Below are 15,105 nucleotides of genomic sequence, written 5' to 3' on the forward strand. Positions count from 1 at the left end.
CTACAACCTTTGCTAATCCTACTCAGCATCTTTGATTTGAGGACTAATGATACATTTTGCCAGTAGTTTGCCAGTAAAGAGTGTAAGATGCCAATGAAAAATATCATTAAATTCCTTCTTTTTTGACCATGTTTTTGTGTTCCATGGTTAAAGTAAAATCAAATCTCTCTGTTTCTCCCTGTATGGTCAGAAAATTCTTGATTGTATATAGAGGTGTAAATAATTCAATTCAGGGCATTACTCAGATGCAAGACAATGTGAGTCAGTCCTATTTCTGATCTCTAATCAAGAGAGAGAGATATTATTATTTTTGTTTCATTAAAATTATTTTATCAAGATGTAGTAGAAAACAAATTGTGAAGGCCTATTGCTTTGAAAAAATTTTAATTAATTGAAGTTGAATAGGTGCCGAGCCTTTTAAAATATTGAAGAAATATTGAAGAAGCTGCTTCTGAAATATTCACGCTAATATCAGTGAATAATTATGGTGTTAAAGTTAGCTTATTTTTTGATTCTATATTACTTCATATTTCCTGGTTTTATATTATCTCACACATTGTTATTGCTTTCAGATTTGTTGGCCGTCCTGGTCGTTATGTGTATGTTTTCGAAGGATATCGAATGGAAGAGGTAAGTACATATGAAATTAAAACAACAAAAACATCCTTAACACAAAGAAATATATACACACTGTAGAGGCAATAAGGGAAAAATAGAAAACACATTAAAACAAGAGGTTAAATCTTCAACGTAAATAGAAATCCAAATTTTCCATCTGAGGCAATTTTATCTTCTTTCTTTCTGCAGTTTTGACTATTCCATGGTCCCTCTTAGGTGAAGCATCACCATTTCTATGCTTCACAACTGTGCACTAAGGCACAAGCATTACATGATTTGATTGAGGCCCTTGGGAAGTTTGAATCTGAATTCTCCTCCTGTAGATCACTAGAAGTTTGGAAATTTAATGGCCTCAAAACTCGTTGCCATTTTGTGCTAAACCTATAATTTTTTTTCTTCAAAATTCCCTGTAATTGCTGTTGATATTTCCTTGAAAACTGATAGATATACTCAAGGTTTTACAATAAAACTTACATATAAGCCTTTGCAAGATTGATCCCTTTCTTCCCTCCTGGGGGACATCAGGTTGGAATACGATTGGTGATACTGCATTATGTTTATTACATTGATTATATAGTAAATATTTTTAAAGGAGATATAGTAGCCCCAGGACACAGTAAGTTATTTCAGAACTCTGCATATTTTCCATAATGGAATTTTATGAGTGGAGATGAAATACCTTGTCAAGCACAGAATTGCAATGATGGATGAGCTCTGTGCTCCCACACAAATTGATGGCAGGGGCAATTGGCACATGGAGACATTGGGAGCTCTCCCAGGTGGGTGCTTTTAAATTATTTCTCTTAATCCCTTCACACTCTGTGGTTTTGTTTAATTACAGTGTGCTCCAGGAGGCTGTTTGATGGAACTCTGCATTCAGCTGAGCATCATCATGCTTGGAAAACAACTGATTCAAAACAATCTGTTTGAAATTGGAATCCCGTAGGTATCCCAGCCCTCCCCATTACCATGCCTTATTCCCATGACACAGTACATTAAAGGCTTGATCCTTACTCAGCTGAATGGGACTTTTGCCACTGCCTTCAGTGGGTTCTAATTGAATGGGATGATAAATCACATTTTTGGTTGTGGTGAAATGATCTGGCTGTATTTTATGTTGAATAATTGGCTCTATCTGCAGAGAATGGCTTAAAGAAAGTGATTGAATATATTAAATAATTGATTTAAATTAATTTTAGAAACCTGGGAAAATAGGCAAGGTATTATAGATCTCTTGGGAAGTTTTAGAGAAGCTTTCAGCAAAGTGGTATTGAATACAAAGTAGTATAAAGTGGGGGAGAGTTAGCATGGGGAAAAGCAATAGCTCATAAAAGATGTTAAAATCTATGACTTGATCTAAGACTATTTTATGGGTTTACAGATGAAATCCACACATTTCCATAGTGTCTGTATGTCAGTGTGTCACTGTGGGAAGCAGGAGCTGGAGGATGGGAGAGATGCAGACACAGTTCAATGGCTGCCACAGGATTCTCAGTGCATAGCCCTCCAAACAGCCGGAAAACCCTCTCTGCCTGTCACCAGTGTCAGGGGGATCTCCCAGCTCTGAGAATCCACTGGAATGTCCTGCTCCTGCCTCTTGGGAGGTTTGCTTCTTGGTGGCAGTGGCCTGTGCAATGTTGTAGTAGACGAGGAGTCTGGCTTAGATGACTCAGCTCCACTGAAATCAGTCAGAATCTTTCAGCTGCAGTGTCAGCAGCTTTTGGGCCATATCCATAAGGAAGGCCTTGAAGATGTTAACTAGAAGCCAAGACAAGTGATGCTTAAAAGATAGGAAATATATCTAAAGCAAGCCCTTTTTCTCCCTTTTCCAGGCAAGCTTTTTTTTTCTTGGAAGGAGTTTAAATAGAGAGAAAAAAATTAATTCCCAAACAAATCACATGTGGATTATAGATGGGTTCATTATTCTTGTGTCAAAGTTCAATAGGGAGGCCTGTTTTCTGTCTACATCTCATTGAGTTTACATTTTATTTTGAGAAAAGGGTGGTAAATCATTCCCAAAATATCTGACATGTTGAAGGCTTAAAGCTTTCTCAGTGTAAACCTGGGGTGATTTGTTTCTTGTCTTCCAAAACCTTACTGCTACTGGACTTTTTTAATGGTGATTTTATGATGTTAGAAATACTGTATTTATTATTTTTGACTCATGAAAGCACGGGCTGATCCAGTCCAAACAGAAATTCATGTAAAATTATTTTTCATTTCCCTCACTTTAGTGCAAGAATGTGACAATTTCATCTCATTATTTTCCCCTCCTTTCTGCTCCCCCATCCTTCTGCCAACAAACTGTGGTGGTCTCAATTTTTTAAACTGTTTAAAATCTGTTTAGAAACAAACATAATTTCATCCTCTCCTCCCTGGATGAATACCTTATTTCAGTCACAATGCTATCTTGTCATGCTGGGATAACCATATCTGGTTTCCCTTGGCTTGTCGGCATTCTCATGAAAATCACGTGTCTCTCTGTAGGGCTCAGTCCTTCTCACCAGACCTGTTGGCACCAGGAGAAGCACAGTGCTTTACTGAACCCTTAATTAAATCAGATTTACCCTGCTATTTCTGCATGGACATCTCCACTGGCTTGGGCTAGATCCTTAATTGTACACAGTTCTATCTCACTTGCCCCACAGACACAGGTACGGATAGACTCTGGGTACTGATCCATCAGATTGTCCCTTGTTCTTTTTTTTTTTGAAGTGTCTACTTTTGCACAGTCTGCACACTGAGATGAACAATCCTCGTGTGGCAGAAAAATAGATAAACATTTTTTATCTCCAGTTCCAGCAGCTGTATTTTTCCATCCCCCTTGCCTTGTGCCTCTTCAGAGAGAATGACACAGATTCTTCCAGTGGCTCCCTGTATTTTCACTGAGGGCAGAGAACAGTTGCTGCAACCAAACTCACCCATATGGGGAGGCAGGAGGGATCATCATAGATGGTGATTTGCTCTTCAGAACCTGGTGTTGTCCCCTACACATCTGGAGCATGGAAGTACCTGTCTGTTAAGTTTTATGATGACCCACTTCAAAAGAGTTTTTCCCTTAGTGAAAACTCAAGATTTCAGGATTATGTTCAGAAAATCTTTTTATTTCATTCATCGGAAAACACAAAGCATTTCAGTTGCTTTGCAGAAGATCATAAAGCTGTCCCATTTTCTGCCTCTTTCCCTCAAGAAAAAATGCTGCTAAGTAGATGATAAACTGAGTTTGTAAACAAGTCATCCATTATGTCTCTAGAATCCCAAATGCTGCCAGAATTGGGAAGCATCTTTCAGTGCCTTCATTCTGCTTTATCCATGGTCAGTGCTGGATGAGAAGTTAAATTTCAGATGTTAGCACTGCATTTTTGGGGGTTGTGGGAGACAGATCCTTGCTTTTTCCTTCAATGCTTCTGTAGAAAGCTCTGCACAGTTATGATACATGTGACTCACCAGTCTCCTAAACCTTTCTGTGATTTATTTTTCAATTTCTGTACCCAAGAATATCAAACCAGCTTTGTAAATGCAGCAACATTTGAATTACACAAACCTAAGACCTCTTGAACTGAAATGTGTATTCTGTGGGGCTGGAATTCACAACTTTAATAGATGTAAATATGCCACAGTTCACTCAGATGTGTCACATACCATCGTTCTTTTACTGTTGCCACAGGAATTGACCCTAAAAGGCTGCGGGGCTTGAAAACCTTAACCTAGAGTTTCTTTAAACCCCCTTTTCTTCAGTTCTGTTTTTTTCCCTGAACTTATTGAAAAAAAAATCCATGTGGTTATTTTATTACTCTGTCTTTGACCTTGGTGCTAAACCCTTAGGGTGAAAGCCTGGCCCTATTGAAGTCGATGGAAAAATTCCTACTGAATTTAGTGAGGCTGTGGTTTTGGTCTCTTTATTCAGCATCAGTTTCCATCACTTCAAAATGCACTGAAGTATGCTGGATGAGAATACCAAGAGTTAATAAAATCCATTTAAAGAAAACCCTTCATAGCTATAATGTTTCATGCTGGTTTTCACCTTTACAAAATTATTCTTAGAGTATTTTTTGTTGTTTGTTTTTGTTGGTTTGGTTGGTTTGTTTGTTTTTCTTTCTTCCATCTTTTTGATTGCTTTTCTGCTCTGTATAAGAAACCAATAAATCCCAAACAGTTGAAACTCCCATAGAATCCAGGAAGTATGAGTGTGTCAAGGCAGCATGGCTATGCTGTAAATTTGTGCAACAGAATTAGAGATTTAAATTTTGTTCTCCACCTGCCTCTTTCTTTTATCTCCTCTCTGTGAATGTGAGAAGGTCTTTCCTTATGTGATCAAACTGTGGAAAAATGACTGAACAAAAATGTGGGTCTTCAATGCTCTTTCCCAAAACCAGAAAATGAAATTAAAGGCCAGGACACAAGAGTCTGAGACACTCCTCTTCCTTTTCTCAGGCACAAGTGCTTCAGCTACTCAACCTAATGGTCTTTCCTGTTTAGCTTTCTCTCTATACCCTTTTCTCTCATGGTATGAATCAAAAAGCATCAACTGGAAGAACAGCCTTAAAAAAACGCTTAATAGAAGTAATCCTCCAGTCTTGGCAGCTGGATTCTGAGGCTTTTCTGTCTTTTCATATGAAGTCTCCAGTGCATCTTTGTACTAGAAATTATTCACAGAATTATAGAATGCCTGAGTTGGAAGGGACCTTAAGGATCATCTCATCCTAACCCCCTGCCATGGGCAGGGACACCTTCCACTAGCCCAGGTTGCTCAAAGCCCCATCCAACCTGGCCTTGGACACTTCCAGTGATGAGGCAGCCACAGCTTCTCTGGGCAATCTGTCCCAGGGCCTCACCACTCTCACAGGGAAGAATTTCTTACATATATCTAAACCTGCTCTCTGTCAGTGTGAAGCCATTCCCCTTTGCCCTGTCACTCCAGGCCCCTGGAAATAGTCTCTCTCCATCTTCCTTGTGGACTCCCTTCAGGTATTGGAAGGCCATAACTGGGTCTACCTGGACTCTTCTCTGCTGCAGGTTGAACAATCCCAACTCTTCCAGCCTTTCCTCCCAGCAGAGCTGGTTCCGCCCTCTGATCATCTTGGTGTCCTTCCTCTAATACAGTTCCACCTGCTGAAAGGCGGGAGGGATCTGGATAGGCGGGAGGGATCTGGATAGGCGGGAGGGATCTGGATAGACTTGAGAGATGGGCTGATTCCAATGGGCTGAGGTTCAATAAGGCCACGTGCCAGGTCCTGCACTTTGGCCACAACAACCCCCTGCAGCGCTACAGGCTGGGCACAGAGTGGCTGGAGAGCAGCCAGGCAGAAAGGGACCTTGGAGTACTAATTGACAGGAAGCTCAACAGGAGCCAACAGTGTGCCCAGGTGGCCAAGAAGGCCAATGGGATCCTGGCCTGGATCAAAAATAGCGTGGCCAGCAGGCCCAGGGCAGTGACCTTTCCCCTGTGTTCTGCGTTGGTGAGGCCACACCTTCAGTGTTGTGTTCAATTCTGGGCCTCTCAGTTCAGGAAAGAGATTGAGGGGCTGGAGCGGGTCCAGAGAAGAGCAACAAGGCTGGGGAAGGGACTGGAGCACAAGACCTATGGGGAGAGGCTGAGGGAGCTGGGGTTGTTTAGCCTGGAGAAGAGGAGGCTCAGAGGTGACCTCAGCACTGTCTAGAACTACCTGAAGGGAAGTTCTAGCCAGGTGGGGTTTGGTCTCTTCTCCCAGGCACTCAGCAATAGGACAAGGGGGCACGGGCTCAAGCTCTGCCAGGAGAAATTTAAGTTGGATATAAGAAAAAAATTCTTTCCAGAGAGAGTAATCAGGCATTGGAATGGCCTGCCCAGAGAGGGGGTGGATTCCCCATCCCTGGAGGTTTTTCAACTGAGATTGGACGTGGCACTGAGTGCCATGATCTGGTAAATGGACTGGAGTTGGACCAAGGGTTGGACTTGATGATCTTGGAGGTCTTTTCCAACCCAATCAATTCTATGATTCTTGGAGACTGTCACAGGTGATCTGCCTTTGCAGTACCCAAGGACGTTTTTAACTGAGAGTCTTGAGAAATTCCTAACTGTATTCACAGTTCCCATCTTTCTGGTAGAGAAACACTGTGAGAACTGCACAGCCACTAAAGACACAAAGACTTGTGCCAGCAAAATTATTTCCCTGTATCTGTCCTATTCCAATCTGCCCTCCAGCTATCCTGCCTCTCCAGCCTCTGTACGTTCCACTGTGTCTCACTCCAAAAATTTCTCACTTTCCGAAGTCACCATCATGCCTTCCTCTACATCCCTGAATCCTGATGCTCCTTTTTGCTGTATAAATCAAGCAACTGTTGAGTCATCTGTCTGATTTTTTAAAACGAGGCTTCATCTAAGTGCACCATGTGCTTACAGCCCAGCCAGGATCACTTGAGGTTTAACTCCTCTCTTCTCTTCCTCTTTTTTAATTTTTTTAATTTTTTCAACAGCTCAAAGGTTATTCATTGGTGTAGTGATTTCATGCCCTCCTCAAATGCTGGTTAACTTGCATAATCCAATACTTATTGGTTATATTGGGAACTGTAAACAGCATAAGTAAACCCTGTTCCCACCTCTTATCTGACACAATAATTTACCCCCAATACCTTGTGAGAAGCTGCAACATCATTTTTAACCACTCTAGACATAGCTGGACAAAAACCTATTCCCTTTCTTTCCCTCTGATCCTACATCCTCTTATGTGATGTGCAGTCTCCTTAAGAATGCACCCTGCTTTTTGATATTCACTGGCAAAAGGACCAGAAACAATGGCTGTTCTGCAGCTCTACCCTTTCCTCTGTTTGCCCAGATTCATGTGGACTCATAAAACTTCACTGCATGTACCTCTTCAGCACAAACCTTCTGAATGGGCCAACCTGCCTCTTCCACACCGTGGGGGCTGCCTGGCATGCAGAAATCAGAGGCTGAAATAAGCCTTTGTCCGTCAACTTTGATTAAAAATGTTTATCTGAGTAATTAAAGAACAGGTTTTGCACAAGTGCATTTAAAAAAGCATACAGCTTTAATATCACAATCATATGTACAGTTGTAGGGTTCTGCAAAACTCATTGTTGTTGCTCTACTGCTGTATAGCTGGAGAATAACATTCTGGAAATCCCTGATCTTTGTTCCCCTAACTTGCTGACACATTTCTGTTTGGTCTTAAACTTCATACGCTTGGACAAGACACAAAGGTATACTTTTCTTTTTTGCTGAAAAATTGGAAATAATCAGTTTGGCTTGCTTTCAGTCAGTTGATGCAAAAAACGACATAAAAAGAAGCATACAGACTCTCTTCAAAGATGAACTCCAAATGGTTAAAAGTGCTGCTCCTTCTGCCTGGCTTGCAGATAGCCAGATGAAAAATTAAAAATTATCCTGAGTGACTGAGCCCTCAATTTCGTGCATTCTCAAATAAACATTAAAAACAACAATTATTACTTTAGTTACTGGATTCTCGTGGGTGCTTTGTTTGCATTAAACTCCATAACTCGATTCCATGGTGCTCTAACCAGGGGATTAGATCACACCTGCACAGACTTCACATCTAAACACACCCAAATTTTATTTCAGCTGCTGTACTGGAACAAAAAGTTGATCTTCAATCTCATCTGCCCACAGAAGTGTGAGGGACATTTATAGCTCAGATCATTTTATTGGAACTGATCAGCACTGGCTTGAACTTGTTGTTCACTGTCCTCTGAGAGTCCCTTGCATTAGGAAATTAATTGAGATTTGTTAGAAGAGCATCCTGGGAATTCTTGGGTTGTTTTAAATCCTGCCCCAGTCTTCTACCCTCTGAATAGTATATCACCTCTGTCACAGACAAATTCCCTTGACTACCATTAAAGCACAGGGGAAGAAAGGGAATTTTAGTGTCTTGACATGGCTGAGTTTGTGTGATGTAGAAGGTAAATGTCTCTATACAGTTTAGTCTTATTCTTTCTTGTGAAACAATTGGAATCTCCCCCTCCTCTTTTATTAAAACTCTGTAATCTGAGTGTTCTGGGTAACAAAAATCTTTGGTTAGCCCCAACATTGCCAAAATACTGAGGTTGTTGCCATCACACTTGTGAGCTACATCTTTGTTGCACCTGAAACATAAGGTGGGGATGACCTGTGGATTTTTGAAGGTTTGTGGCCCTGGAACTGGCAGGGTGATGAAGTTGAATGGGTCCTGTAAACACTGGTCAGTGTAGAAATCCCTCAGCCACTGTGGTAATTTCCAGGCTGCTACAGAGCCTTGTGCAATGTGGTGACAGAGTGATCCTGTGTGGCTGAATGTAAAATCAGGAATTAAGCAATAAACTCCCCCAGCAAAGCCTTCATAGTGTTTGTCAGCTTGCCTTACCCTGACACTGTAGTCAGGGTTTGAGAAAGGCAGTTCTGCTTCACTGGAGGTACAAAGGAAATCCCCTTCCCCCATATATTACCATCTCCAGGCCACACACCTACAGTTCAAAGGGTTTATAACAAGCAGTGAGGGAAGAGTTTGTGGGAGAGTCCTGCTTACACTACTGGCAAAACATCACTGGAATTAGTCTGGATTCTCACTCATATGGCACATATGTGAAGAGCTATAAAATAATGTCATATGTTTTTTGTGAAAGATAAATATCATCTGCAAAAGAAAGTGTAAATCTTGCAATTTTATGCTAATTCAACACTATTTCACCTCCTTGATTTGAAGAAATACCTCATTCTACTGTGTTTTTCCATGAGAATTTATCAATGTGTGAAACACTGTGTTGTTGATGTGTGTGCATTTAAAATATCATCCGTGGGGGGCATTTGGAGTACTTTCTTCTTCTTTTAGAAATAGATTTGCTTTACTCTCATATATTTATCAGTGTCATGAAATTTGTATCCCCATTTCAACGAGTGATTGATCCTACTGTTTATATTGTTATTACATTCTTGTACCCTCTTTGTTTGGTAATATCATAGAATCACAGAGTGGTTTTGGTTGAAGGGGATCTTAAATACCACCTTGCTCTGACCCCCTGCCATGGGCAGGGACACCTTCCACTAGCCCAGGTTGCTCTGAGCCCCATCCAACTTGGCCTTGGACACTTCCAGGGATGGGGCAGTCACAGCTTCTCTGGGCGACCTGTGCATATGTGGTAAATTTTTACCTTAGAATTATATTATATTGAAAATTCCCAATTTCATAATGACAGAAAAGTGCACCTGTGGTTGATATGTGTTAGGAAGCTATCACATAATCTTCTTGTATTTTGTTAAAGCAGCAGTTCTCAGAGTGTTCTTCAGAGTATTCTTACTTACTATTATTTAGATGTAAGGTGCTTGAACTTCAGGAAGATCTCCATTGAATATGCATCTAGAGAAAAAAATATTTAAAAAAGTACTGTATCTAATCCAGAAGCCTGTCACCTGTCAATAAGCAGTATCAGAACTTCACAGGGGGATGTAAACTCATCCTATAGTGCAGCAAAGTCACTATTTTGTGTTGCTGTGCGAATATGTGGGCCAAATCTTGTAAGGCTAAAAAAGAAAAAAAAGACTTGATTCTATATGAACTTTTGTTCCTCAGGAAGCTAAAGAAGCTCTTCAGGAAGCTGAAGGATGAAAGAAGTGAGCCAAAGGAAATGGACATCAACCAATCAAAGGACCCTCAGCAATGGGATCTTGACTACATCTTGGAACCTTTCACTGGACTGACTCCAGAATACATGGAAATGAGTAAGTTTTCTGAATTCCCTTTCACTGTCTGCAATAACCATAGCTTTGCATAGGACCAATCACCATAGACCACATGACTGTATATCATAAGTTGTTATGATAAGGGAGTAAAAACCCAAACAGGGTTTCCCTCTGCCAGGGGAAATTAAGTTGGAGATCAGAAAAAATTTCTTTTCGGAGAGAGTAATCAGGCTTTGGAATTGCCTGCCCAGAGAGGGGGTGGATTCACCATCCTTGGAGGTTTTTAAACTGAGATTGGACGTGGCACTGAGTGCCATGATCTGGTAAATGGACTGGAGTTGGACCAAGGGTTGGACTTGATGATCTCGGAGGTCTTTTCCAACCCAATGGATTCTATGATTCTATGAATTTGTAGTTTACAGAAATTACATGCCAGACAGCAAGAGTATGAGACTACCAGAGCACCAAAATAGCAGTAATAATGGGTCCTAGTGTGTGTTAATACTTTTGTTCTCAGACTTCTGTGTCCCCAGCTGAGAAAAGTGCATAGAAACCATTTGGCCACAGAATCAATAGATATGATCAGAAGGGATTCCTGGGGATAATTTAGTCCAACCCTTTGCATAAAGCAAGGTTAGCTAGGGCAGGTTGTTCAGGGTCTTGTCCAGCTGGGTTTTGAATACATCCAGGGATTGAGGCTCTACAATCTCCCTATACAACCTGTTCTGTTATTTGATCACCCTCAGAAACACACCACACACACACCCCAAAAAATCCCTACCAAAACCAACCAACCAACCAACCAAAAAAACAAAACCAAAACCAAACCAAAAAAAGCATTCTTTAAAGTTTTAGTTGCAACAGTACAACAATCCCAGTGCTCTCAGCTTCTCCTTGTATGTCAGGTCCTCCAGTCCCTTAATCATATTAGTAGGTTTCCGTTGGATTCACTGCAGTATGTCCTTGTCTTTCTTCCACTGAGGAACTGAAAAGAGTGCTCCAGGTGTGGTCAAAGCAGTGTTGGGTAAAGGGAAAGATGCCTTTTCTTGGCCTGCTCTCAAAGCTCTTCCTGAAGGCTCCACAGAAGACTCTTTGGCTTCTTTGTACCTATGGCCCATGGAGGAGCAGTTGAGAGAGCTGAAGGTGGAGAAAAGGAGGCTCAGGAAGTTGGCCACACTTCCTAAGGAAATTTAGGTCGCACTTGGGAGTTGTTTCTCAGTCTGCTCCCTTTCATACCAGTACACCCTCTAGTTTCTTAAATGACATGTGTTATTCCCTTGCATGCATTGCACTGCTGAAGTGATCGATGTCACTAGGGGAGTGCAGTGCCGACATTCAGTGATGTTTCAAACCTTTGTAAAGTTGAAGAAACTCTGTTAAAACTAATAGTTTTCTAATTTTGTAAAGCTGGTGCCTGCCCTGTGCATATATCTCTGTGTTCATATATCCTTCTGTTTTTCACCACTACTCAAATTGCTGCTAAGTCATTTGAGTTGCAGCATTACAGTGTTTTTTGCTTTCTGGAAGGTAAGAGTCAAGAAAGAAATTTTAAATCAGTAAGTTTGTTCAAATAAAATATCATTAATAATTCATTTTCTTTCTAGGATATTTGGCATTGTGCCACTGTCACCAGTAGTTATAATTTGGTAGTCTGGTTCCTTTGGCATCCTGATTATACTTTGCTCAAGAGAAAATGTTGTGCCGTTACCTACAGAACTATGTTTGAAATTCTGAGTAGAGTGTGTATAGTACCTGGTCTGCATAAAGGGGCAAACTCAATGACTAATTACACAGCAGTTCTAAGTAACAACTAATTATATAATTCTGCTCCATAAGGGATCTTCTGTTGCCTCCTCTCATGCATCCACTTACACTCTTCCACTGCTCCAGCAAGAGCAGGTCAAACAGTGGGATAAAGGTTACACTACAGATAAATCACCCAAGGAAATATACTAAGCATCTGATAGAGAATTCCAACCTGAAATGCATACATGCCTTTTTGCTCATTCCAAAGTGTGCTTGTTATAAACTCCAGGGAGTATCTCTATGACTCAACAGAACCCAGGAGGACAGAGATGCAAATAATCACCAAATAACTCAGCCTTGCAGACCCGGGACTCAATGCAAGTTCAGGAAAACAAATCTGAGAGGAAGCAGGACACAGGGATGCTCTAGAGTATTAAAAGGTTTGGCTATTCACACCAGAGGCAAACTAAAATTACAATGTACCCCCAGCCCTTAGCTGCCTCATAAGTAGACCCTGGAGAGGCAGAAAAGGAGAAAATGGCAATGTTATGGGTGGGGGAAAAGGAAGGAGAGAAATAATTCAGGCAAAGCCAGGCTTTAGGGCATAAAAGAATTCAGGGAGAACCACAGTTTGTCAGTGGGCATGGTATCTAAAACCAGACGTCTGTGAAATATTGCATGTGACAACTCCTGTTTTAACAAGCCACTATTCCCAAAACATCTGAAAGAGAATTCATATCATGGCAAAAAAGTTAAATAACATATATGGTTTATCTCTCTCTCTACAGAAATAGTTATATTTCTTCTAATTTAATTATAAATGCATATATGAAAATGAATAGCATGGTAGATTTATGTAAATCTATAACGATGTGGGTGTATATAAGGTATTTTTTATGCTGACAGATTTGGGTATTTCTTTTATGGATATGTTTACAGATCCAAACCTTACCCTCTGTAATGCCATAAAGAATCCCTCACATGCCATCATCTCCCTCTGAATTGTTTCAGCTCACCTTAGGATCTGACTATGTTGCAGCTTCTACTACCTCATCTCCTGCTGCACATGATGATAGTCTGGAAAGTAGGAAAAATTGTCCTTTAGCGTTGATTTTTTTTTTCCCATGCATTACTTCAGCTCAAGGTGATTTTTCCTCCTGTAAACTTTCAGCAAACTTCTTTGTAATTTTTGAAATTAAACCATGGTAAAAAAATACAGACATTTTCTCTTGCAAGAATTGATATTTTTGCTCCTATTGCATCTGAGATTTTGCCATCCCTGATTCGAGATGTCTGTGTACAACATCCCCCTTTATTTATTCATAAGGACACTACTTGGATGCAAAGTCCTGCCTTGTTGGAATAACAGTAACGCTGGTATGATGTTTGTTAACATTGCTTTGGTTTGCTATCAGCATCAGCAGTTTTGATTCTGCTGTGGCAAAAGTGATGCTTAATTGCTTTGAGTTTGAACATAATTTCAAAAATGTCAGATTTGTTTTATGGGTTCATTTAAGGTCACCTACTCAGGATGGAAGCAGGTCAGTAGACAGTCTTGCAAAGAAGATGTGCTACAGTGGGGTTTTACTTACCTGTGTTTTGACTTCAGAGTACCTCTTAGAGCTCCCATGTTTAGCCATTTGTTCTGCTGTCCCTGCTGTCCCTTAGGAAACTGTTTTGTTTTTGGTTTGTTTTGTTTTAATTTAGAAGCGAGTTCTAGAAATCATGGCAATGAGTCAAATCATGGCTGCTGAACTGAGCTTAATGTGTTTTAAAAAGGAAATGCAGAAGTGTCACCATAATCTGTTAAGGTTTTGGGGTTCCTGCTCCAGGCAAGTGGTCACAGCCCCAAACGCGACAGAGTTCAAGAAGTGTTTGAACAGTGTTTTTGTGCACATAGTTGGATTCTGGGATGTCCTGTGCAGGGCCAGGAGCTGGACTCAATCCTTGTGGGTCCATTCCAACTCAGGATATGCTGTGATTCTATTCTATGACTCTAATTTGCAGTACAGGGTCGAAGCTACTGATGCTATAAATCACTGGGCACTAAGCCTGTAATTTAGACTTGTCCCTTGTGCCTAGATCATAAGAAGAGCTGAGTACCTCATGCTGCAGTCATCAGGGATAATTAAATAGATGCCCTAAAAATGAATGGATTCATTACTAATCTAAACATTTGTTTACAACAGGAGACTGAGGTCCCCAATTGGAGAAGAGCCACGGCAAGCTCTGCCCTGCTTGTGGCATTCCAGACAAATGTGCAGCAGATGAAACCCAAGCTGCCCCTCCCCAGCCCCGACTGCTGCCCCGGGTCCACATCCCTGCTTCCAGCTGTCAGGCTCACTGTGCTGGGACTCAGACCACCCACACTGGCAGGAAGCACTTCGTGCAGCCCAGCACTGAACCTGTCAGCTGGGATTGCTGGGAAGGGCATCAAGAGCCAGTGAAACAGCTTATTTACCTATTTTTCTGATTCTGATTAGAGGGCAGTAGGGAAAAGAAACAAGGCAACAAGTGCTTAAAAAGGCAGAAAGACTGGAATGTAAGAAGCATGATATTTAGAAGAGACAAATCTGGCTGCTGTTTCAGAATTTCTTAGTTTTTACACTGATTTGCTCCCCCTGGCATCAGGGGTTATGTGCTCAACCAGGAATGAAGCAGCTGAATCAGGAGCTGCAGACTGGGCTTGCCGTTGGGTTTTCCCATACTGATGATGATGTGGTTTCATGCAGAAACAGGCACAGGCAGATTTTATATCCATGTGTGAGTATTCACTACCTTCAGGTTTAGGATGCTCCTACTCTTAAGGATGGGTGATATTTTTAAGATTACACAGAAAGCCTCTGACCAAGCTGAGACACACGACTCCAGGTCTGCTGTTCGCTAGGCTGGACTCTAATCACAGACTATTCTGAGTTGGAAGGGACACACAAGGATCATCAAGTCCAGCTCTTAAGTCAATGACCCACACAGGGGATTGAACCCATGACCTTGGCATTATTACAACCAAGTTTTAACCAACTGGCTAATCTCTCACAGGCAGTCCTAGCCTTTTGTATCCATATATCCAG

At 41.1% G+C, this 15,105-nt stretch overlaps 1 protein-coding gene across 1 annotated transcript in view; it reads left to right on the forward strand.

Annotated features, from left to right (window-relative positions):
• ANO2 (anoctamin 2) overlaps positions 1 to 15,105 on the forward strand; it is a 151,927-nt gene that overhangs the window by 120,721 nt on the left and 16,101 nt on the right. The window contains exons 17-19 of the mRNA XM_071549788.1: positions 573 to 630; positions 1,460 to 1,560; positions 10,179 to 10,327. Of these exons, the coding sequence (XP_071405889.1) occupies positions 573 to 630; positions 1,460 to 1,560; positions 10,179 to 10,327 (308 nt within the window). The remainder of the gene's footprint in view (positions 1 to 572; positions 631 to 1,459; positions 1,561 to 10,178; positions 10,328 to 15,105) is intronic.

Source organism: Pithys albifrons, chromosome 3 (genome assembly GCF_047495875.1).
Source record: "Pithys albifrons albifrons isolate INPA30051 chromosome 3, PitAlb_v1, whole genome shotgun sequence".
In the NCBI taxonomy this organism is placed as follows: Eukaryota; Metazoa; Chordata; class Aves; order Passeriformes; family Thamnophilidae; genus Pithys; species Pithys albifrons.